Here is a 23,439-nt window from a genome sequence, read left to right as displayed (position 1 = left end):
AAGAGGAGAGCAAACATTTGAGGCGGGGAGGTGGCATATAGGAAGATTAGATTTTGTTGTGGTATTTGCAGTGTCATACAACACCATGTTAACTTGTGGCTTGACAATTTTCTTTAGACCTAAGTCCAAACATTTACAAGCTTTTTCAAGGTGTGAATACTAGTATGAAAAATAAGTGGAAGGAAGTGAAATGAAAAAGGGAAGCCAGGAAAGGTATCAATATAGAGGGAGCAAAAGTAAAATGAGGAAACAGGAAAGGGAAGACCAGAAAAGTGTCACGGGGATGAAAAAACTTATAAAGGGTTACCAGTCTGATTGGGCAGTAAAATCAAATTTTTATTTATAACATATTTTACCAGGAAGGATACATTGAGATTTCTTTCGTTTTCAAGTATGTCCTGGGTCCACAAAACATTGTATTGATACAATAGGGCACAATAAAATACAAAAACAATATTAATACATAATATATGCAAAATTTAACATAGAACAGGTAGGAAATATATAATCAACCATGACAGGTGCATTCTGTTTTGAGATATGCAGAGAGGGATCTCTTAAAGGATATTAGCCTTGGGGAAGGTTTTAAAGTGTGCGGGAGGTCGTTCCATAATTGTGGTGCTCTGTAGGAAAAGGAGGATTGAGCTGCTTTCTTTTTGTATGGAGGCAAGCTAAATAATGTGCTGGTACTGGATCGGAGGTTATAGGAGGTGGGAGCAGCCGGGTAGAGCATACTGCTCAGGTAGGGTGGGAGCTTCCCAGAAAAGCTCTTAAACAAAAGGCTGGAAAGATGGAGGGTGCGTCTGGATTCCAGTGACAGCCAGTTTAGTTCTTTTAGCATGTCACAATGGTGGGTCCTGTAGTTTCATTGTAGCACAAAGCGGCAGAATGAGTTATACAGTGTATTAAGTTTATTAAGGTAAGTTTGCGGTGCAGGTGCATATACTACATCCCCATAATCCATGATTGGCATCAGCATTTGCTGTACAATCTTTTCCTTTACTGTAGGACTGAGGCAGGATTTGATTCTGTACAGGGCAACTAGTTTTTGATAGAGCTTAGATGCAAGTTTTTCTATGTGGAGGCCAAAAGATAGATTGGGGTCTAACAACATACCCAATTATTTGAAAGAGTTGACTGCGGTCAGTGTGCCATTTGATTTTGTTTCGATGCGTAGATGGGAATTTTGTAGTTTGTGTAATTTAGGTACCATTCCAAAGATCATTGTGACAGTTTTGTCAGTGTTTAGGAAGAGTTTGTTTTTTTGAGATCCACTTTTCTACATCTGAGAACTGGTCTTGGAGCACTGCCTCAAGCTGCGGCAGATCGGATTTGTTTGCATAGATTACCGTGTTGTCTGCGTACATGTGTACAGTTGAGGATTTTAAGACATTTGGCAGATCATTTATAAATAATGTGAATAGTAGGGGGCCAAGAATGGAACCTTGGGGAACACCACATGTGACTGGGAGAGGGAGGGAGTAGCTGTCAGAAATGGAGGCATACTGTGATCGATCCGATACATATGATCGAAACCAGGTTAGCGGACGATCACCAATACCTGCATTTTTTAATTTGAGCAGTAGTATGTTGGGGTCTACTGTGTCAAAGGCCTTTGCAAAATCAAGGAAAATAGCTCCAGTTAGGTCTCCTTGTTCCATGCCAGTTTGGATGTTGTTGCAAACTTTTAGGATTTTACAAGTAGTTAAAGCTAGATTGTTCTAAATCCAAACTTTATAGAGCATTAACCTACAAAAGGGTTAAATTCAAAATCAAAGTTGAGCTCTTGTGCCACTCCAAATGAGGATACAACTGGTAAGCAAATTAAAAGCTGGCATACATGTGTATGCTCTTGTCACTGGCCGTATGCTTATCCCGAGCAGAAGCGGTGTTCCAGGAGTAAAACGTTGACTGTCAGGTTAACCCAGGTGCGTTCAAAAGCTATTTACAGAGCAAAAATACCAAATCTTCTTCATGTGCAGGGAATGTAGTGGAATATATTATGTAAAGCCTAAGCAGAGTAAGCAAAGCAATGTTCCTATATTACATCATCTGGGTTGATTATTTTTCTCTCCATGTTAGAGGTGGTCTGATAGATTTATATTAAATCCAAATGAGGATATAATTGGTTAGCAAAAATAAAGCAGGCATACATGTGTATTCCCTAATAACTGGCCGTATTCTTATCTGGAGCAGACACACAGTGTTATATGTGGAAAACTTTGAATGTGGGTTATCTTTTTCTGAAGCTGTTAAACACATGTTAAAAAGGGGCTTTGTTAAAAAAAAATGCTCTGATCACATTTCTACACCAAAATGCCCCTTTAAGATTTTCTATCTTACGAATTGGTTGCCTTGTTTTTCAATTAATACATATAACCATCTACAATAATCTTTCTTTTGGCTAGACATAATATCAGAATGAGTAATGCATATTACAACAGAATAAAATCTAATGCAAGTGGTCTCACTGCCATATGTAAGCCATTAAAGTAGTAATTTTTTTATTTTGGCATGGTATTCGACCCCGTCTTGAAATATAAGTCAAATTAACCCAGGTGCTTTCAAAAGGTCTCTACAGAGCAAATATACCAAATCCACTCCATGTGCAGGGAACTGTAAAGCAGTGGAATATATGATGAATAGTTTAAAAAGAGTAAGCAAAGCACTTAACGTTCCTATTTTACATAATCTCAATTCAGTATTTAGCCATCCCTGTTGGAGGTGGTCTGATAGATTTATGTTAAATCTCTTATAATTTTTAAGTTAAGTACTTTAGATTCAGTAAAGATTACAAAGCTTAAATTATTTTACTTTAAAAGAAAATTAAATGAATGGTTACAGGTCGTGCCTCTATATATTGAGAAAGGGCTTTTCTGCTCTCAATAACATTCCACTCTATAGAAGCAAATGCACATACATGTGTGCAAAGAACACACTATTAGATGAACACATTTGGCAGAGTTATCATTTTAAATGTCACTGGATCTTGTCAGGCCTGTTGCTATGCAAAAATATTGAAGCCATGGGTTTCCATGACAAGAATGTGACAGTGGCCATAACAATGGCACAGAAATGTATGCCTCCTTAAGCCTAAACTCATTCCCTTATTCAAACCCCAACTCTAACCTTAGCCAGAGTCCAAAACCCTAATCTTACTTAAGATTTTGATGTCATGGTTGGAAAAAAAGTTTACATGCATGAGATTGATGCTTTTTATATCCCATACATAAGATTGTGGTCAGTGATTTCTCGGCCATGACATGTCTAGATACAAACCCTACCAAAAAGCTAAATATTTAGCAAATTAAAGACACAGAGAGCATATATACAAAGGAAGTGACATCTCCTGTGAAACAAATCATGCCAAACTAAACTATGTGATATAGACACATTGGGGCATATTTATCAAGCTCCGAATGGAGCTTGATGCCCCGTGTTTCTGGCGAGCCTGCAGGCTCGCCAGAAACAGCAGTTATGAAGCAGCGGTCACAAAGACCGCTGCTCCATAAGCTGTCCGCCTGCTCTGAGCAAGCGGACAGACATCGCCGGAAATCAACCCGATCGAGTACAATCCGGTTGATTGACACCTCCTGCTGGCGGCCTATTGGCCGCGAGTCTGCAGGGGGAGGCATTGCACCAGCAGCTCTTATGAGCTGCTGGTGCAATGCTGAATACGGTGAGCGTATTGCTCGCCGTATTCAGCGAGGTCTGTCGGACCTGATCCGCACTGTCGGATCAGGTCCGACAGACCTTGATAAATTGGGACCATAATCTTAAACTACCTGCAGTAGAAAATAAGAAAAGAGGAAAAGCCCTTCAAAGTCATGAAACTATATCTTGTGCAGTATCTGAACAACTCAGTCTCATTTTTTTTAAGCTTGTGATAGGGGTTTGATAGGAAGTTGTAAAATAGGGTACTACATGTGTGCAACATTATTTAGCATACAATGTTCTTCCTTTGTTCTTGCCCCTGAAATCTTAAGCATATCTAGGTTGCATTTTTCATGACAAGCATTCTGATTATGATGTAGTGTTTTGGAATAGACTTTGTTTTGCAAACAGCTACTAGTGGTAAGAACTTGGTTACAACTTGGTTCCAAGTAGTTATTTAAAGGGACACTCAATCAAAATTAAACTTTCACTATTTAGATAGAGCATGCCATTTTAAACAACTTTCCAAATTACTTCCATTAACTAAATGTGCACAGTCTTTTCATATTTAAACTTTTTGAGTCACCAGCTCCTACTGAGCATGTGCAAGAATAAGTGTGTATGCATTTGTGAATGGCTGATGACTGCCACATGGTACGTGTATGCATTTGTGATTGGCTGATGGCTGTCACATGGTACAGGGGGAGTGGAAAAAGACATAACTTTTAAAATTGTCAGAAAAAAAATCTACTACTCATTTGAAGTTCAGACTAAGTGCTATTGCATTGTCTTGTTATCTTGCATTTGTTGATTATGCAAATCTACTGTGTTGACTGGTCCTTTAATTTTGTACCTCCTGAAGTCTGTGGGTGGAAGTCATATGTGTGTCATTTTTTAATGTATTAAAAGAAAAAAAGAGCAAGATGGATACTGAATAAAACCACTGTTTATTAACATATTCTTAATGGAACATAGTGCAAAAAATGTTATGCAAAATTGTCAATAAAAAATTAGAAGAATCTTACTATTGTTGGATGACCTCCATAATCATAATCTGTAGTCTATCTGTTGCTCCCCTACTTCTATGAATTCATTAGTTTATACATTAAATCTTTTCTGAACTTTTAATTTATTTATCGTAGAACGTGGCTCTCCCCGTGACCTGGTAACTAAAGACATCACAGATACCACCATTGGTGTTTCCTGGACCGCAGCCCCGGGAATGGTGCGCAACTACAGAATTTCATGGAAGTCATTGTTTGATGATGAATCTGGAGAAAGTACAGTGCCTGGGGATGTAACAAACACAGTACTAGAGAACCTAAAACCCGAGACAAAGTACAAAATTTCTGTTGTTGCTAACTACAAAAGCGGAGATGGAGATCCTCTTGAGGGAGAAGCCACTACTGAACGTAAGTGTCTCAATTTCATTTTTGTATATTAGTAGACATAGTTTTTATCAACTAAGACATTGCTTAGAAATACATTTTATAAAAAATAAGTACATATACAGCAAAATAAATATACTGTAAATCATTTATATATACAGAATACAAATCAGGGGAATAAGGTACTTTTTGACACAATGCTTTATATTTAATCACCCTGAGCTTATTAACTCATTTACTGGAAGTAAATGTTCAGTACTGGATTCCTGTAAAGTAATATTGACTGGTTTGTTACTTAATAAGTACTGGATTCCTATAAAACAATACTGATTGGTCTGTTACTAAATAAGTACTGGATTTCTGTAAAGTAATACTGATTGGTTTGTTACTAAATAAGAGAGTGTGGATAAACAAGAAGCAATTTACAGAGCAGATGGGTTCTACTAACTGGTAAGAAAGGTGTGAAAGTCAAATTGACTTTACTAGGTGTCACCGAGGCATGGGAGTGGGTGTCAACTGGCAGAGTAGAATTCTGAGGGAACTTTAATTTTTGAAAGGGCATGGGATGTCAGGCAGCCTTGTGGAAGCATAATAATTGCATGTGAAAAGTCTTAAAAGTATGGTCTTGAAAGGATTTGGTGGACTTATCCACTAAACAAATAATGTAAAAGGGAAGAGATGGGAAGGTTAGCAGAATTATGGGGTGGACTTAAATGCCTGGACAAAGACTTTGAATGTGTTTAAGGAAGCTATAAGGAAGCACTGAAATAATATAAGTGAAAAAACAGTAATAATGAGTGAAATAAATCAACTGGATGGCAGCATTTTGACTACATTCATGTTGTAAGAGTTTGATACAAGGAAAAGTTAGTGAAGGTATTTTAGCTTCATTTTGGGTGATTGATTTAAGTGATGATAATCTGATGAATGATCTCCAGGATCTCATGATATATTAATTTTGAACAGTAAAAAAAAGACAGAGCCAAGTGTGATTCAAGGCAAATTTATTGCTCTACACAACCATTATTTATGTTGCCATTTTTTTCTCAAATTGCCAAGCTGTGCTTTCATTGTACTCCCAGGGGAACTGGAGAGCTGGAGGGCAAACTGCAGTTATTGTGTAATTATCTGTTAATAAGACAATGCTACAGTGAGTCTCACTTTTCAGTTTAGAGTGATGACTTACAGCAAGGAAGACTAGAAATATAAATCCCACTAGGATTTTCCAAGGGTTTATTCCTGGATTGCTGTGAAGTTGCAAAGTACTGTAACTTTTGCTGAAAGGTAATTTAAATGATTTGAGAACATGTATATTTTATTTAGCATATGTGTATTGCATTACTGATATATGCTCATGTAAAAAAAACAACAACTATATTTAGTTATATAATGTAGCTTTATTTAAGCAGATTTATTTTTCTTACATTGGGTTTGATCACAATCTAACCTTTAATAATCATGTTAATTGCTGATAAAGATCTATTTTCTATGCTGATACAATCATATTCATTTGCACTTTTATCATTATGGTTTTGGTGAAAAATGGTTCTATACTTAACATGTGCCAGTCCTGATTTTCTGATCAACATCCAAATTCTGAACAGGTTAATTGTTCACCCATTAGCCCAGTATTAGAAGGAATCTGTATAGATGCTTTTAACTTGTGATGTGATTGCTAAAATCACTAAATCATCGTTTTTGTTTTGTTTTTGTGATTAACCAATTGAGATTAACAACACAGATAAGATTTTAAATTGTTTTTGGGAGGTAACAATTTTGAGATTATTGGGTAATAATAGCAGACAAATTTTAGGATTGTGACTTACAATACCGGATGATATTCAGAAATCATTATGTAATTAAAACAAGCAAGATTGTGATTAACCTCAACAGAGTGAGTTGGATATGTGGGTTGTGACAGGAGGGGCTGGGCTGTGGTTGTGCTTTGGACGGAGAAGCTTTGGGTAGTTTGTCATATTTTGGGCAGAACCAAGCTTGCCCCTGGAAACCAAGGCATTTGCTCTGATGGGGTAAAAGCTGTAGTAGGAACAGCAGATAGAGCTCAGAACCTATGAGAATCCCACAAAATCTGTGACAATTTGTAGCAGGTGTGAGTGAAGAGGAAGACTCTTGTGATTGGAAAGTACATAACTAGGGTGCTGCTAAATGGCTTACTAACTTATCAGGAGCAACAACGCACTGCACCTGGGTGCATGACTTTGTTAATGTGTTTAACAGTTTTACATTCCCTTAGAAACTTAAAGGGACATAATACTCATAGGCTAAATCACTTTAAACTGATGCAGTATAACTGTAAAAAGCTGTCAGGAAAATATCTCTATGTAAAAAAGGAAGATATTTTACCTCACAATTTCCTCAGCTCACCAGAGTAAGTTCTGTGTAAAAAGTTATACTCAGCTGCTATCCAGCTGCAGGTAAAAATAATAATAATGAAGGAATGAACAACAGCCAATCAGCATCAGCAGTGCTGAGGTCATGCACTCTTTTACTGTGATCTCATGAGATTTCACTTAACTCTCATGAGATTTCATAGTAACCTTCCTTAAACTGAATAGGGAAATAAGATGAGTGTGCACGTAAGCTCGCTCCCTTTGCTGTCCCGACACAGACATACTGATTTGCTGCTTAGAAGTCCTTTACAATGGGATGTGGCTACTGAGGAATTTTTTAGTTAAAATATCTTTCTTTTTTACATAGAGATGTTCAGGTAATATTTTATAGTCAGCTTTTTACAGCTATGCTGCATTACTTTCAAGTGTTTCAACATTTGGGTATTATGGCCCTTTAATCATTACTATAAGGGGCATAAAGTTAATGGAAAAGCTATGACTAATATTAAAATGAATGGAACTAGCATACAATAGTAAAAATGACTAATTACTTTATCTTCCCTCAACAGAATTAAGAAAACACAGCAAAGATACTATACAATATTCCCATCCTAAATGGAATAACTTGCCTTCTCCATGTATACAATATGCTTTATATGCTTTAGGTTTGCCCCAGGCGGGATCATTTTAAAAATTTGTTCTTATAACCCCATGAGTTTTACAGATTGAAATTCACTAGAATTCAAATTCCCACAGTGTTTTGCTTCAGAACGTTGCAGTTTATAAAATAAAAATGCAAATAGATAGATAGTAGCATGCTAATATCAGGGTTATGTGATCTTCTTATGGATTCCAGCATATTTGAGTGATAGTTATATATATATATATATATATATATATATATATATATAAACGGTACGGTATATAAAATATTGACCTGTTATAACACAAACAAATAAATCAAAAAACAAATAATGTGTTAGTGCTTAAAGGATATGTGCATATAGTGATAAATCAGTCCCAGATACTCAAATATTCTAGAGCTTCACATCAAGCTCTAGATTTAAAAGCCTATTGGAGTGGCCTTTTAAATATAGAGCTTGATGTGAAGCTTTAGAATATGTGGATATTTGACTTAAAACTTGTTTATACAGGACTTCACTATTTGCAGCATTTGTCTTTTTTTCTTGAGGTACAATCCCTGGAAATCCCTGGAAGTTATCCACCTTAACCCTGCACCAAGCTTGTTTGGGACTGATTTATCACTATATGCACATATCCTTTAAACAATAGAGCTCAGAACCTATTTGTTTTGTTTTATATATATATATATATACACGCTCCCGCTCGAGCCTTACGTTAGCTAGAAGTAAGCTTTTTGCGCTTGCCGGGTTGTGCTCGTATTATGAGTTGAAAGTAAATTGTTTTCGCTCACACTCTAACTCGACGAGCGCAAAAAGACGAACTTTGTGCATTCAAGTATTCCCCCATGTAAGTCAATAGAGGAAAAAAGTGGAAAAAACCTAACACTCCACTCTTGCGCAAACCCGATTGCATATTCTCATGTGCGCTAAACCAAAATGAAAATATGAATATTTCACATTCCAATGTTCTTCACATAGAAGAATATGTTCTATTTATTCATAAATAAATATTTCTACACATATCTGATGGTTTTTGGTTCAATATCTATCTATCTATCTATCTATCTATCTATCTATCTATCTATCTATCTATCTATCTATCTATCTATATATATATATATATAAATGATTGTATATAGGTATCAATATATACAGATATAGATAGGAATATCTATTTAAAAATACTTAGAACATATTCTGTGGAAGCCATTGGAATGTGAAATATTTACACTAATACACACTGTAACACTTTTTTATTAAAATGAATATTGCATAAATATGCTTTAACATGTTTTCATCTACTTAACTGCAAAGGGCTCCAATGCACTTGTATACATGTCTATATATGTGTACATATCTATTTATATGTTGATATGTGTAAATATGTATGTAAATACATATATACACATATAAATACATATGTACACACATATAGGGGCCGAATTATCAAAGTCTGGCGGACATGATAAGCTGCAGCGTATCATGTCCGCCAGCCATCACTGAATGCGGACAGCATACGCTGTCGGCATTCAGCATTGCACAAGCAGTTCTTGTGAACTGCTTGTGCAATGCCGACCCCTGCAGATTTGTGGCCAATTGGGTTGATTGCTGTCCGCCGCTCAGAGCAAGCGGACGAGTTAAGGAGCAGTCTTAAGATCGCTGCTTCTTAACTCCTGTTTCTTGCGAGCCTGAAGTCTCGTGTGGAAACAAGGGGAACAGGGGCCGTTCGGCCCTTGTTAAATAGACCCCATAGACAATATATATATACATACATATACATCTTTAGACACGTATATGTATGTATCTCAATTTTAAAGCCCTTGGCCTGCCTTTTTTTCTTTTTAAAAAAAATATTTTTATTAAACAAGTATGAAAATGTACATACAATTTTGTCTCAAATATGATGATCATAGCAGAGAACTAAAAAAGTTAAAACTTTAATTTCTATCACTCTGCATTTCAATGATATTCAGGTATATTCCAGCTTTTACAAGCTAGTTGTGTTACCCTATTAATAAATTACAGAAAAGATGATTCATTCAATCGTCTACTCTAAATACTAGAATTTTCAGTTAAGTAGGATTCCCACAAAGTTTTAGGGGCCTATTTAACAAAGGTCTGTCGTACCTGATCCGACAGACCTCGCTGAATGCGGAGAGCAATACGCTCTCCGTATTAAGCATTGCACAAGCAGCTCTTGTTGCCAATTGGCCGCCAGCAGGGGGTGTCAATCAAACCAATCGTACTCGATCGGGTTGAATTGCGGCGATGTCTGTCCGCCTCTTCAGAGCAGGCGGACAGGTTATGGAGCAGCGGTCTTTTGACACAGGGCTTCAAGCTCCGTGCGGAGCTTAATAGATATGCCCCTTAACCTCAACATATATATCCTTACGTTTGAACTTTATATAATGGAATTCTTCTAGATGTATTATTGTATTACACTGATCTATCCATTGTGCTAGGTTAGGGACAGTAGTTGCTTTCCAATTATTTGCTATCAATGGTTTAGCACTATTGGTCAATATATGTAGCAATTTTGTTTTGCTAGTGTTTAATTTTTTGCGGGTCAGATTAAATAACCATGTGAGTAGGGTATTAGTGACTGGTGGGCCTAGTATTTTAAATGTTTCTTCTATGACTTTTGTCCACTCATATTTCTAAATAGTTTCTGGCATCTCTCAGGAGTGAAGTACCATCTGTGCATTATCTTAAGATTCATTTCTAGAAGTCTACTAGAAATTGTGGACTTAGTGATATCTTTAAACATTAGTTTCATATCTAGAGGAGAGATAACAATGCCAAGTTCATGCTCCCACCGCTCAATATAATATGGAATGTGTCCTGGCAATTGTGTCTGCAGTATAGAATATGTAAGTGATAGTGCATGTTTGATTGTTTGGGGGTTACTGCACTGCCTGCTTTTTTTGTCTCATATTTTTGACCCCTTATAACTTTAGTGTGCAATATTATTTGTTAATATATTTTTTATTAGATGGTCTTATGTGTATTTTTAATGTGCTTTATACAACTTTTTTGTTTCACGAAACAGTTAACCAGAACTCTGAAGTCGCAGTAACCATTCTAGTGTAAATAGCGATTGCGCTCAAGCGATCACATTTACTTTCAACTCGTAACTCAGAAGAGCACAAACAATCGCTTGCACGCAAACGTTTGCACTCCACTCCTAATCTGGCCCATATTTGGGTGTTAATAGCTATTAATTTATATGCAACCCATAAGGGTTCGAAAATATAGATCTGCCATGTGTTAGGATATTGGACATCACTAATATATATTATTACATTATTACATATTCTAATGAGTTGAAACAAAACAACGTAAAAAATGTTTTGCTTTAGACCTTATTTAAAGTATGTGACTAGGTGCTGGACTTGTATCTTTATGTATGTATGTGTATGTATGTATATATATATATATATATATATATATATATATACAGTAGATAGATAGATATTTATGGCAAAAAGAAAAGGTTACCTTACCCCAGCTCAATACCCAATTTAATTAATATCTTTGAGATATCTAGAATAACTAGATAATATTTGTGTATCCTAGGGTGCCTGGGGGCATACATTTAAAAATTATCAAAAAAGAAATAAAGATGAAAGGGGGGAGAATAGTATGCCCTATCCAGCAATAATTTAGTCTAAGGATTAAGGCAAATACATATTTAAGCATATATTCAAGCATTTGAGATATAGGCTGCATTTGAGCAGGATTGGACATACCTATGTAGGATATTTAGTGGAGGATTAATTCCCAGTGGCCACTGGTAGTGGGTTACTTTTAGGTGGTATGTTAAATAAATTTCAGTTTTTAATGTTTGTTATAATAACTGATAATATATGAATTATTATTCTAAGCACCTCTCTAGGCATTTTTTGATTCAGATTTTTGCCCTTGTCCTTAGGCCAAATAAATATTTGGAATAGAAAGTAGTGATAAACCAGGACTAGGCTTAGGCATACTATGCCCTTCCCCCTTTTCTTCTTTAGTTCTTTCTGGATATTATATATATTTTTTTCCCCTCCTGATAGATAGAGGCTAGTGTGGGAGTGTCCTTGTCAGACAGTATCAACTTGTTCTGTTCAAGCAATTTACTATCCTTTTTAGTAGCGCCATCTTCCCCCAGTTCTCTTTCACAACATATATATATATATATATATATATATATATATATATATATATATATATATATATATAGATCTCTGATGAAGCGCATGTGCGCATGCGCGAAACGCGTCAGGTTTATTCTAGGTTACACACCTTACTATGAGCAACATTGCTGAATAAACTTCTTTGCACAAGTTCCATGAGTCCGGAGTTCCTGTTTCTTCCTCCTTTGGATGTTTGGAGTCTCCTATATATATATATAATGTATATGTGTGTGTGTGTGTGTGTGTGTTTGCATGTATATACAGTTATGTTCATAAGTTTACATACCCTGGCAAAATTTATTGTTTCTTGGCCATTTTTCAGATAATATGATTGATAACACAAAAATATTTCTTTCACTCATGGTTAGTGTTTGGCTGAAGCCATTTATTATCAATCAACTGTGTTTACTCGTTTTAAATCCTAATGACAACAGAAATTACCCTGATCAAAAGTTTACATACCCCAGTTCTTAATACTGTGTATTGCCCCCTTTAACATCAATGACAGCTTGAAGTATTTTGTGGTATTTTTGGATGAGGCTCTTTATCTTCTCAGATGGTAAAGCTGCCCATTCTTCCTGGCAAAAAGCCTCCAGTTCCTGTAAATTATTGGGCTGTCTTGAATGAACTGCACGTTTGAGATCTCCCCAGAGTGGCTCAATGATATTGAGGTCAGGAGACTGAGATGGCCACTCCAGAACCTTAACTTTTTTTCTGCTGTAGCCAATGACAGGTCAACTTGGCCTTGTGTTTAGGATCATTGTCATGTTGGAATATCCAAGTACATCCCATGCGCAGATTCTGGGCTGATGAATGCAAATTTTCCTCCAGTATTTTTTGATAACATACTGCATTCATCTTGCCATCAATTCTGACCAAATTTCATGTGCCTTTGTAGCTCACACATCCCAAAACATCAGCGATCCACCTCCGTGTTTCACAGTAGGAATGGTGTACCTTTCATCATAGGCCTTGTTGACTCCTCTGCAAATGTAGTGTTTATGGTTATGGCCAAAAAGCAAAATTTTGGTCTCATCACTCCAAATGACTTTGTGCCAGAAGGTTTGAGGCTTGTCTCTGTTCTTTTTGGTGTAGCGGGAGACTTTGTGGCATTTGCATAGTAATGGCTTTCTTCTGGCAAATCGACCATGCAGCCCATCTTCTTCAAGTGCCTCCTTATTGTGCATCTTGAAACAGCCACACCATTTGTTTTCAGAGAGTCCTGTATTTCACCTGAAGTTATTTGTGAGTTTTTCTTTGCATCCTGAATAATTTTCCTGGCAGTTGTGGCTGAAATTTTAGTTGGTCTACCTGACCGTGGTTTGGTTTCAACAGAACCCCTCATTTTCCACTTCTTGATTAGAGTTTGAACACTGCTGATTGGCATTCTCAATTCCTTGGATATCTTTTTATATCCCTTTCCTGTTTTATACAGTTCAACTACCTTTTTCCACAGATCCTTTGACAATTCTTTTGCTTTCCCCATGACTCAGAATCCAGAAACATCAGTGCAGCACTGGATGAAAGATGCAAGGGTCTGTCAGGAGTCCAGAAACTCATTGACCTTCTATACACACACACTAATTACAAGCAAACAGATCACAGGTGAGAATGGTTACCTTTAATAGCCATTTAAACCCCTTTGTGTCAACTTGTGTGCATGTTATCAGGCCAAATCATCAGGGTATGTGAACTTTTGATCAGGGTAATTTGGGTAGTTTCTGTTGTCATTATGATTTAAAAAGTGTAAACACAGTTGATTGATAATAAATGGCTTCAGTCAAACACTAACCAAGAGTGAAAGAAAAGTTTTTGTGTTATCATTCAAATTCTCTGAAAAATGGCCAAGAAATCATAAATTCTGCCAGGGTATGTAAACTTATGAGCCAACTGTATATATATATGAATGTGTGCATGCATTCACTAAATGGCCAAAATTATATTTACATCTGGCTATCTTACCTATATGAGTTTGTTGGACATCTCATTCCAAAGACGTGCGTATTAATATGGAGTTGCCCTCCCGCTTTGTGGCTATAACAGCCACCACTCTTCTGGGAAGGCTTTCCACAAGATTTTGGAGTGTGTCTGTGGGAATTTATGCATATTCAGCTAAAAGAGCATTTGTGAGGTCAGGCATTAATGTTAGATTAGAAGGTTTGGCTTGTACTTAGTGTTCCAATTCATCCCAACAGTTTTCAATGTGGTTGAGGCTGCAGGTAACTTGAGTTCCTCTACATCAAACTCTTAAACCATGTCTTCATAGACCTCGGTTTGTGCAGGGGGGGGCACAGTCATGCTGGAACAGAAAAGGGTCTTCCCCAAACTGTTGCCACATAGTTAGATACTTGCAATTGTCTGAAATGTCTTTGTATCCTGTAGCATTAAGATGACCCTTCACTGGAACTAAGGAGACTAGTCCAAACCCTGATAATAGGTGATTTTTATGCTCTTTATAAACGTAAAACTCTGTGATCGCGTTCTGTTAGTTTGTATGGTCTACTTCTCTATGGCATTGCGGGTCACATCAAATACCAGCACACAATTGCATGTTCTGGTATTACGAGTGAAACACAAATATCGCACTTGTGAAAGCACTATTTTATGCTCCAGTTGTAATTTGGGCCTAAGTGCACTAAAAGTGTTTTACACTTGTGTGTTTATGTTTGTTCACTATATCTAATTGTTGTCCGGTTAATGTTTGGAGCACCCTTTCTCTTTTGCCTGTTTTTTCAGAGGATTGATGGTTAACTCTATACCGATTGGAAAGCTGCAACTGATACTTGGAGCGGAATCTTTTTGAAATATTACATCTTAGAGACTACTTACTTTCTTCTTTGTGTTAAACAGAATGCTTGTATTTACCTTACAGGGGGGCCTCTAGCCTTATTGTATAATTTGGTTTATGGTATTTGAGTGGAAAGGGCTCCAAAGTGTGTGTGTATATATATGTATATTTTTTTATTTATATATATGTGGAGGCTGACACACAGAGTCAGTGTGTTTAGGAAGACGCAGGTCCTGGTGTAAGGGGTAAGAAGACCTGCATACTAAAATACCAAGTCAGAGCTGGTGAGTCCCTGTGGAAGATCTGGTGGTCTGGTGAGCTGGTCTGTTTCCATGCTTTGGTGATTTTTAAGGTGAATTAGAAGAGAGACTTACTTAGCTCTGTATTGTTATATTCATATGAACTGCAACATTTTGTGGATACATTGTACATTATTCTATGCGGAACTTTAGCAGATTGCTGATTACGTTGTGCCACATTACTTGGCTACGATATGTTTAAAGTTGCAATATTCATACCGGTAACATTCATTCAGGGATCCCTTATATAGGGGCATATTTATCAAGCTCCGTACGGAGCTTGAGGCCCCTTGTTTCCCGCGAGCCTTCAGGAAGTTATGTTATGCTCCATAACTTGTCCACCTGCTCTGAGGCGGCGGACAGAAATAAACCCGATCGAATACAATCGGGTTGATTGACACCCCCTGCTAGCGGCATTGCCCCAGCAGTTCACAAGAACTGCTTGTGCAATGCTAAATGCCAACAGCGTATGTGCAGCGATTTGCAGCGGACATGATACGCTACTTTGTATCATGTCTGCACGCACATTGTTAACTATGCCCCATAGGCTCAGCTGAATATTATTTTGATTTACTTTAATATGAGTGTGATGTATACACTGATTTGTTCTTAAAGGAGAGGTGTCTGCATTTTGTATTTGATATTTTGCTTAATAGGTGGTTGCAGGAATAGGTTTACTTTTAGTGTTCTCTTTTATATATATATATGGTTGGATTCATAGCCGTATTACTATATCTGGTTTGTGTGTTATAGCACAGGATGAATTACCTGCTGTAACTTGCTAGTTCATTATTGTTGAAATGACTAGTATTCTTGATCCTATAACGCTGCTTACAGTATGTTCTTAAATTAACGTTTAAAGATTTTCTGATTAGGTTATGCAATCAGCATTTATATTCAGATTATCCAGAAGGCTATTATTATGTACATAATTTAGTTCACATACACTTTGATATAGACACCGTTACACAGGTTCAGGGACACAATATGTGTTAGGGGACACTTAGGTATTCATCCATTTCACTCACTTTGAGAGCAGGAGAATGTATAGTTTTTCCCACGATACCTTTTAACACAACAATATGTTATATTTTATTACACTTGTGTTTTTGTTCACTTTATGTGGTAATTGGTATAGTATGCTTTATATCAGTTTGTTTCCACATACTTTAATATAATTTTTAATATGTTGCAATATACCTATATGTGAACATTATATAGTTTGTTGAACAGCATTAATTCACATGAGTAACACTCATCACATGACTATAATGTTTTTGAGGATCACCATGACAACTGTTTTGGCGCAATTTTCACTGGGAGGGGTCAGTTTGGCTTTATAAGTTCAGTCACTTTTAGTTTGTCTTTGTCTGAGGAAGGGGAGTGTGTCCCCGAAACGTCACAATTATTAAAGTTATTTTGAAGAAAAAGACCAGTGAGTGCCTTCCTTTACTGTGTATATATATATATATATATATATATATATATATATATATATATATATATATATATCAAAATAACAAGAGTATTGCATTGAGCAATGATACTTTTTTTATTGGATTAACTATACATTTATAAGATGACAAGCTTTCGGTAGAGTTCCTTCCTTTATCAAGTCTAAAACAATACTGACTTTTGACTTGATAAAGGAAGGAACTCTTCCGAAAGCTTGTCATCTTATAAATGTATAGTTAGTCCAATAATAAAAAAAGTATCATTGCTCAATGCAATACTCTTGTTATTTTGATATCTAAATCTCTGGACTAACACGGCTACTCCAATCAACGTATATATATATATATATATATATATATATATATATATATATATATATATATATATATATATATATATATATATATATATATAATATACAGATCTTGGAAAAAATAAAGGGACAATCTACTCCAGATTTTTTATTGTTTAAAAATATAGATAATACCTTTATTACCCATTCCCCAGTTGCATAACCAACACGGTTGTATTAATACACTTTTTATCTCTGTGATTACCTTCTATCTGAGCCTCCGCAGACGGCACCCTTATTTCAGTTCTTTGGACAGGCTTTCATTTGAGCAAGTCAGTGCTGACTCATAAATAACTCCACGGAGCAAGCACAATGTTATCTGTATGGCACACATGAACTAGCACTATCTAGCTGTGGAAAACTGTCAAAATGTACTGAGATTCGAGCCAGCATTCAAGGCTTGCATGCCCTATCTGAATCATATTTTTTTTTACTTTTGACTAGACCTTCCCTATAACAGACCACTACAAGATTATAATTTTCTCTGGTTTTACTATTTATAGGTATCTCTTTGCATAACATTTTCGTTTATTCTATAAATTTCTTCCAAATTTCACCTACAAATATTGTCATGTAGAGCATTTATTAGCAGAAAATGACAACCGGTCAAAATAACAAAAAGATGCAATGTTTTCAGACCTTTAATTTTTAATAGAAAACAAGTTCATGTTCCATTTTAAACAATATAATACTAATAGTTTAATTTAGCAAGAGTTCAGAAACCAATATTTGGTGGAATATTCCTGGTTTTCAATCACAGCTTTCATGTGTCTTGACAAGCTCTCCATCAGTCTTTCACATTGGTGTTGGGTGACTTTATGCCACTCTTGGAACAAAAATTGAAGCATATTTGTTTGATGGCTTGTGACCACACATCTTCCTCTTGATCACATTCCAGAGGTTTTGAATGGGTTTCAAGTCTGGAGAGTAGGCTGCCCATGACATTTTCTTGATCTGGTGGTCTTTCATCCACACCTTGATTGACTTGGCTGTGGGGCATGGAGCTTGCTATGCTGAAAAAAAACAATCCTCATGGTTGGGGAACATTGTCAGAGCAGAAGAAGCAAGTTTTCTTTCAGGATAACCTTGTACATGGCTTGATTCATGTGTCCTTCACAAAGATAAAATGCGTTCTTGAAATCTTAAATATAATATAAAACACATAATTACATATGTACACACATATATACACACATACACATAATTAGACATGTATATGTATGTATATATACAATATAGCCCTTTGCAGTCAAATACCTTGTCATATTCCATATACCTTTCAACCCTTGTAACTTTTTTTAAAATTTATGACTAATTTTTATCAGATAGTGTTTGAGACTAACTGTAAGTTTTAATGTAAATTTTATGTTGTGTTTAGTGCAACTTTTTTTAACACACTACCTTTTATGCAAGGTTTTTAGGCATGCTAACTCGACGAGCGTACTTCAACTTCAATACAAATGTTATTTCCGTTACGTATAAAAAACTATGGGCTAGATCATGAGTGGAGCGATATATTTCGCTTACGCGAGCGCAAAATTTGCGCTCCACTCAGTAATACCACGTAAATGTGCACTGGTATTACAAGTGAGGCGCAATGCGAACGCGACCTCACATTCGCATTGCCTGGAAGCCATTCGCTCACAAGAGCGGGCTTCAATAGGCTCCAATAGGCTTGTTCTCATGCCATTTTACATGGCAAACCACCTAGCGCAGAGAAGGTGGCAAATAGCGCATCGTCGGGCAGCAATAATTAAATATATATTTATATGAATATATACATAAATATAATGTGTTTATATGTGTACACATAACACATAAATACTGTATATATGTATATAAATATATATATATATGTCACACAGAGAAAGTCCAGCACTCACTTACAAGCTCTCAGCTAAGATTAAAAGCAAAAATGGAAGGGTTAGTTACTGCATTTGGCCAAATGGGACAAGCCCATGTACATCGTCAAGGTCCCTTCCAAAACCTGGGTCCCTAAAACAGCCACACAATGCATGCTCTCAATCCAACAAGCTGGGAACAAGTGAAGGGTGATATGTCTACGGTGATTACATAAGCCTGTGCACCATTCACTTGTTCCCAGTATGTTGGATTGAGAGCTTGCATTGTGTGGCTGTTTTAGGGACCTAGGTTTTGGAAAGGACCTTGACGAGGTACCTGGGCTTGTCCCATTTGGCCAAATGCGGTAACTAACCCTTCCATTTTTATTTTAATCTTAACTGAGAGCTTGTAAGTGAGTGCTGGATTTTCTCTGTGTGTTGTATTAATTTGCTTTGTAATTTTCCCTATGGGCCTTACACCCAGGCCTGTCTGGGTTTAACTGCCTGCGACTCTGGGGACAGCACAGCTTCCTGTGAGTGCCAGTGAGCACCCAGGGCTGAGCATGTTGCAGGGTCATGGGATGTGTACCCAGTCCAGTCTGAGAGTGCAGTCCCCTTCCATGTTTTGTATATGTCTAGTGTGATTACATAAGCCTGTGCACCCTTCACTTATTCCCAGTTTGTTGGATGGAGAGCTTAGATTGTGTGGCTGTTTTAGGGACCCATGTTTTGGAAGGGACCTTGACGAGGTACCTGGGCTTGTCCCATTTGGCCAAATGCGGTAGCTAACCCTTCTATTTTTGCTTTTAATCTTAGCTGAGAGATTGTAAGTGAGTGCTGGAATTTCTCTGTGTGTTATAATTTTTTTTGTAATTTTCCCTATGGGCCTTGCACCCAGGCCTGTCTGGGGTTAGCTGCCTGACACTCTGGGGACAGCACAGCTTCCTGTGAGTGCCAGTGTGCACCCAGGGCTTAGCAGTCCAGTCTGAGAGTGCAGTCTACTTCTGTGTTTTGTATATATAATGTCTATATATATATATATATATATATATACATATATATATATATATATATATATATATATATATATATATATATATATTTATATTTAAAGTGAAAACACTGAATGTAAAGGCTCTTCAGGTGCCTTTAAAAAAAAACCACATCCCCTTACTTTAACCCTTTATAAATTTAGTATAGTACTCTTTATTTTGGGGGCAATTGGGGGATATTTTAACTATTAACCAGAGGTCTGACCTATGGTTAATTGTGTTAAGCACAAAGTGAAATTGCAAGCTCATGAGAGCATTATCCAACCACTTGTAATGGCTGGTTATTTAACGTGCACCCATAAATGGGCAATTTTGACCCTTTACATTAAAATAGCACTCCACTCGTAATCTAGCCCTATGTCGCCTCTTGTAATCTACCCATCAGCCTTTACGCAAGGTCTTCAGTCACGGTTACATGATGAGCGCAAATTTAATTTGTGCTCAAGCAAACACATTTACTATCAACTTGTAATATAGGTACAAGTTAGCATGGTTGTGATATTGCTTATCATGACAAGCACAAACAATAATGCACCACTTGTAATCTAGCCCATTGTTAGGGTTAGCAATACAAAAATGAGATGTGCTAATGGACTAGAGCATGTTACCATTTACTACACACATAATTGTCTCACAACAGCTTTAGCCGAGGCATAAAATGTTTTTATTTATAAAGGCATATGATGTATCTTGAGAAAGGCTGGGTACGTGCAGGGGTTAGCTTAGTATTTGGGTATTATGGAGGATTCTTCCTTGCAGCTGTGATCGTGAGAACTTGTTGAATTTTTATAACTTGGTCATGTAGCAGAAACTAAATTATGTCTTTAATGCAGCTGTTTCGACAGCATCACCTTAAACATCGCTGGCACTTAACTATTTTACAGTTTGAAATAAAATCTAAAGAATTTCAGGAAATTCTCTTAGAAACATCTGTTAGGACTTTTCATAAGATTTTCCAGTTTTTGAAACATGTGTGAAACATGTGGATGGATTCCTGTAAGGATGGAAACAGGAATGGATGATAAAAGATAACTGTTTGATCAGATAGCTTATTAATTTGTATTTTACCATTTCCTTTTAAAGCACCAACAGGTTATCCAATGCGAAAGTACAGAACTTTAGATAGCTTACTTAATATCATATCATATTTATTGAAACTGTGTTAGGTTAACAGGCCAGTGTACAATAAGAGTTTGAGCCACGTGACTAAAGGTTATTATAATATTATATATGTTTATTTTTCTTATGTAAATTCACTTTTGAGTCACCTCCCTACTCCTATCCTTTTTATTAATTTGTTTACAAAGTAAAAGGTATACAGCAAATCAAAAAGTCATGCCACTACAGTCTAGTAGGGAAACACATTCCCAATGACTGAAGCATCACGTCAATGCCCCTTTAATGGGATATGTACTGTAAGTGTGATAATATCCATTTTAAAATATGAATATAAAGAAACCTTTTTATCTTTTACCATCTGTCAGACCGTTTGAAAGAGACAAACAATTATCATTAATAGCTAGTAATATCTAATTTCCTTGACGTGTTTTGCAGGGAAGCTAGCTATTGGTTTATGCCAAATGTGCTTTTCATTTTCTTGAGGAGGGGAGTAGAAGTAAAGGTTAGCGGAAGGGGGGGGGTGAGGGGGTGTGAGGAGGGAGGAAGATGTGAAGGTATGGAAAGGGGGGTAAGGTATGTTAAAAAAGGTTTTGAATTATGTGGGGAGGTGGGAAAAGGACATCCAAGTATGAAAGAAATATGAACATAAAGATGGTAGAACTAAAGAGGCAGGTGAATAGTTTTCTTAGATTTCATTAGTTGGTCTCTACTTTGATGATGTAACTACTGTCAATAGTTTTGTATACCTGTTTGCATCAGTCACAATAATGCTGAAAGCTTTAGCTTTAAAGAATCTGAGTAAGAACAGAAATATATTATACATCTTTTAGCAAACCTTCGTCTTTTTTAGTTGCTTATGTATTTATTTTACATATGTGGCAATAACAATGCTAATAAACTGGCTTAACATTCTCTTATTTATTCCAAACAGAGTCTCCAAATGCCAAAACTCTGACAGTCAGTGATGAAACAGAAACTACAATGAAGGTCACTTGGCAACCTGCTCCAGGGAATGTAGCCAATTACCGTGTAATTTATCGTCCACGACTTGGAGGAAGACAAGTGGTTGCTAAAGTGCCACCTACAGTCAGTTCTACAGTGTTAAAACGTCTTCAGCCTAGAACCACCTATGATATTACAGTTGTTCCAGTATATAAGTTTGGAGATGGAAAGCAGAGGCAAGGAGAAGGAACAACAGGTATGGTGCAGCTGAACAAACAAGATAAAAACAATTTGTTCTGAAGTTAGCATCACTGGGCATTGACTCAGCTGGAATGCAAACGTGTAAAAGGAACATTTTCACAAAATATGCTTGGATCTGTAGCAGTCATGCAGAATCAGACATACAATACATAGTTTTGGGTCACCAGCTGCTTTTTTATATAATTCAGTGATTTCAAATCTTTATTAGTCGATTGCATCCACACCTGTTGATTAAAGGTTACATTTTGGAAGTCCTGTCATAATTTTAAAGAGACATGTTATTTTGTTTGTTCTAAAATTGTCATATAGCCAGTACTTGCTTAGTTTGTGTTTGATCATAGCTACTAAGATGCAGCATTATGTAAATTTGGTCAGGATTAGCAGTTTACACATTGTTATCTACAATCGTTTTTTATCCAAACAACATGTTCTTTAGTCCTAACACATTAGGTACTCAATTACAGAGTAATATTTCCAGAAATGTAATTTACACAAATTATAGAGCGGTAGAAAGCACTGACCCTAAAACATCATCTGATGCGTACCACCTTTACTCAGTGATCTAAAGAATAGGTAGCCTCATGAGCTTATATGCTATAGGAAAAACAAGGAAACAGAGTGAATGTGAGGAATCTGAGCCAATCAAGAGGCATAGGTTAAAAAGCAAATATGGCCAACATCAATGCAGGAGAATAACTAAATTTCAAAAATGCCAAAAAATATATCAAACAAACACTGACTTAAAGGGACACTGAACCCAATTTTTTTCTTTCATGATTCAAATGTAGCCTGACATTTCACGCAACTTTCTAATTTACTCCTATTATCAATTTTTCTTCGTTCTCTTGCTATCTTTATTTTAAAAGCAGGAATGTAAATCTTAGCAGCCAGCCCATTTTAGGTTCAGCACCATGGAAAGTGCTTGCTTATTGGAGGCTTACATTTACCCACCAAAATGCTTCTAGTAAAGGTTATTGCTGTTTTAGCATTAACATTTTTCTCTGCATGTTCATGTGAAGCATAGCTAGATATTCTATGTGCACCAGCATTTTAAATAATGCACCTGCTCTGAGCGCTAGTGGGGCTTGTAAATTGTCAGCCATTAAAAAATTGAG

The 23,439-nt window shown here is 36.5% G+C and overlaps 1 protein-coding gene across 4 annotated transcripts in view; it reads left to right on the top strand.

Moving 5' to 3' along the window:
* Positions 1 to 23,439, top strand: part of COL12A1 (collagen type XII alpha 1 chain) — a 252,433-nt gene that overhangs the window by 61,421 nt on the left and 167,573 nt on the right. For 3 of the 4 annotated variants that reach the window (XM_053710444.1, XM_053710443.1, XM_053710445.1), the window contains exons 14-15: positions 4,797 to 5,066; positions 22,053 to 22,319. The exons of the other annotated variant lie outside the window; for it this stretch is intronic. In XM_053710444.1, coding sequence (XP_053566419.1) covers positions 4,797 to 5,066; positions 22,053 to 22,319 — 537 coding nt within the window. The remainder of the gene's footprint in view (positions 1 to 4,796; positions 5,067 to 22,052; positions 22,320 to 23,439) is intronic. 4 annotated transcript variants of the gene reach the window in all.

Source organism: Bombina bombina, chromosome 4, assembly GCF_027579735.1.
Source record: "Bombina bombina isolate aBomBom1 chromosome 4, aBomBom1.pri, whole genome shotgun sequence".
Classification (NCBI taxonomy): domain Eukaryota; kingdom Metazoa; phylum Chordata; class Amphibia; order Anura; family Bombinatoridae; genus Bombina; species Bombina bombina.
Note: the sequence above shows the minus strand (reverse complement) of the source record. Positions and strands in the feature narration are given on the sequence as shown.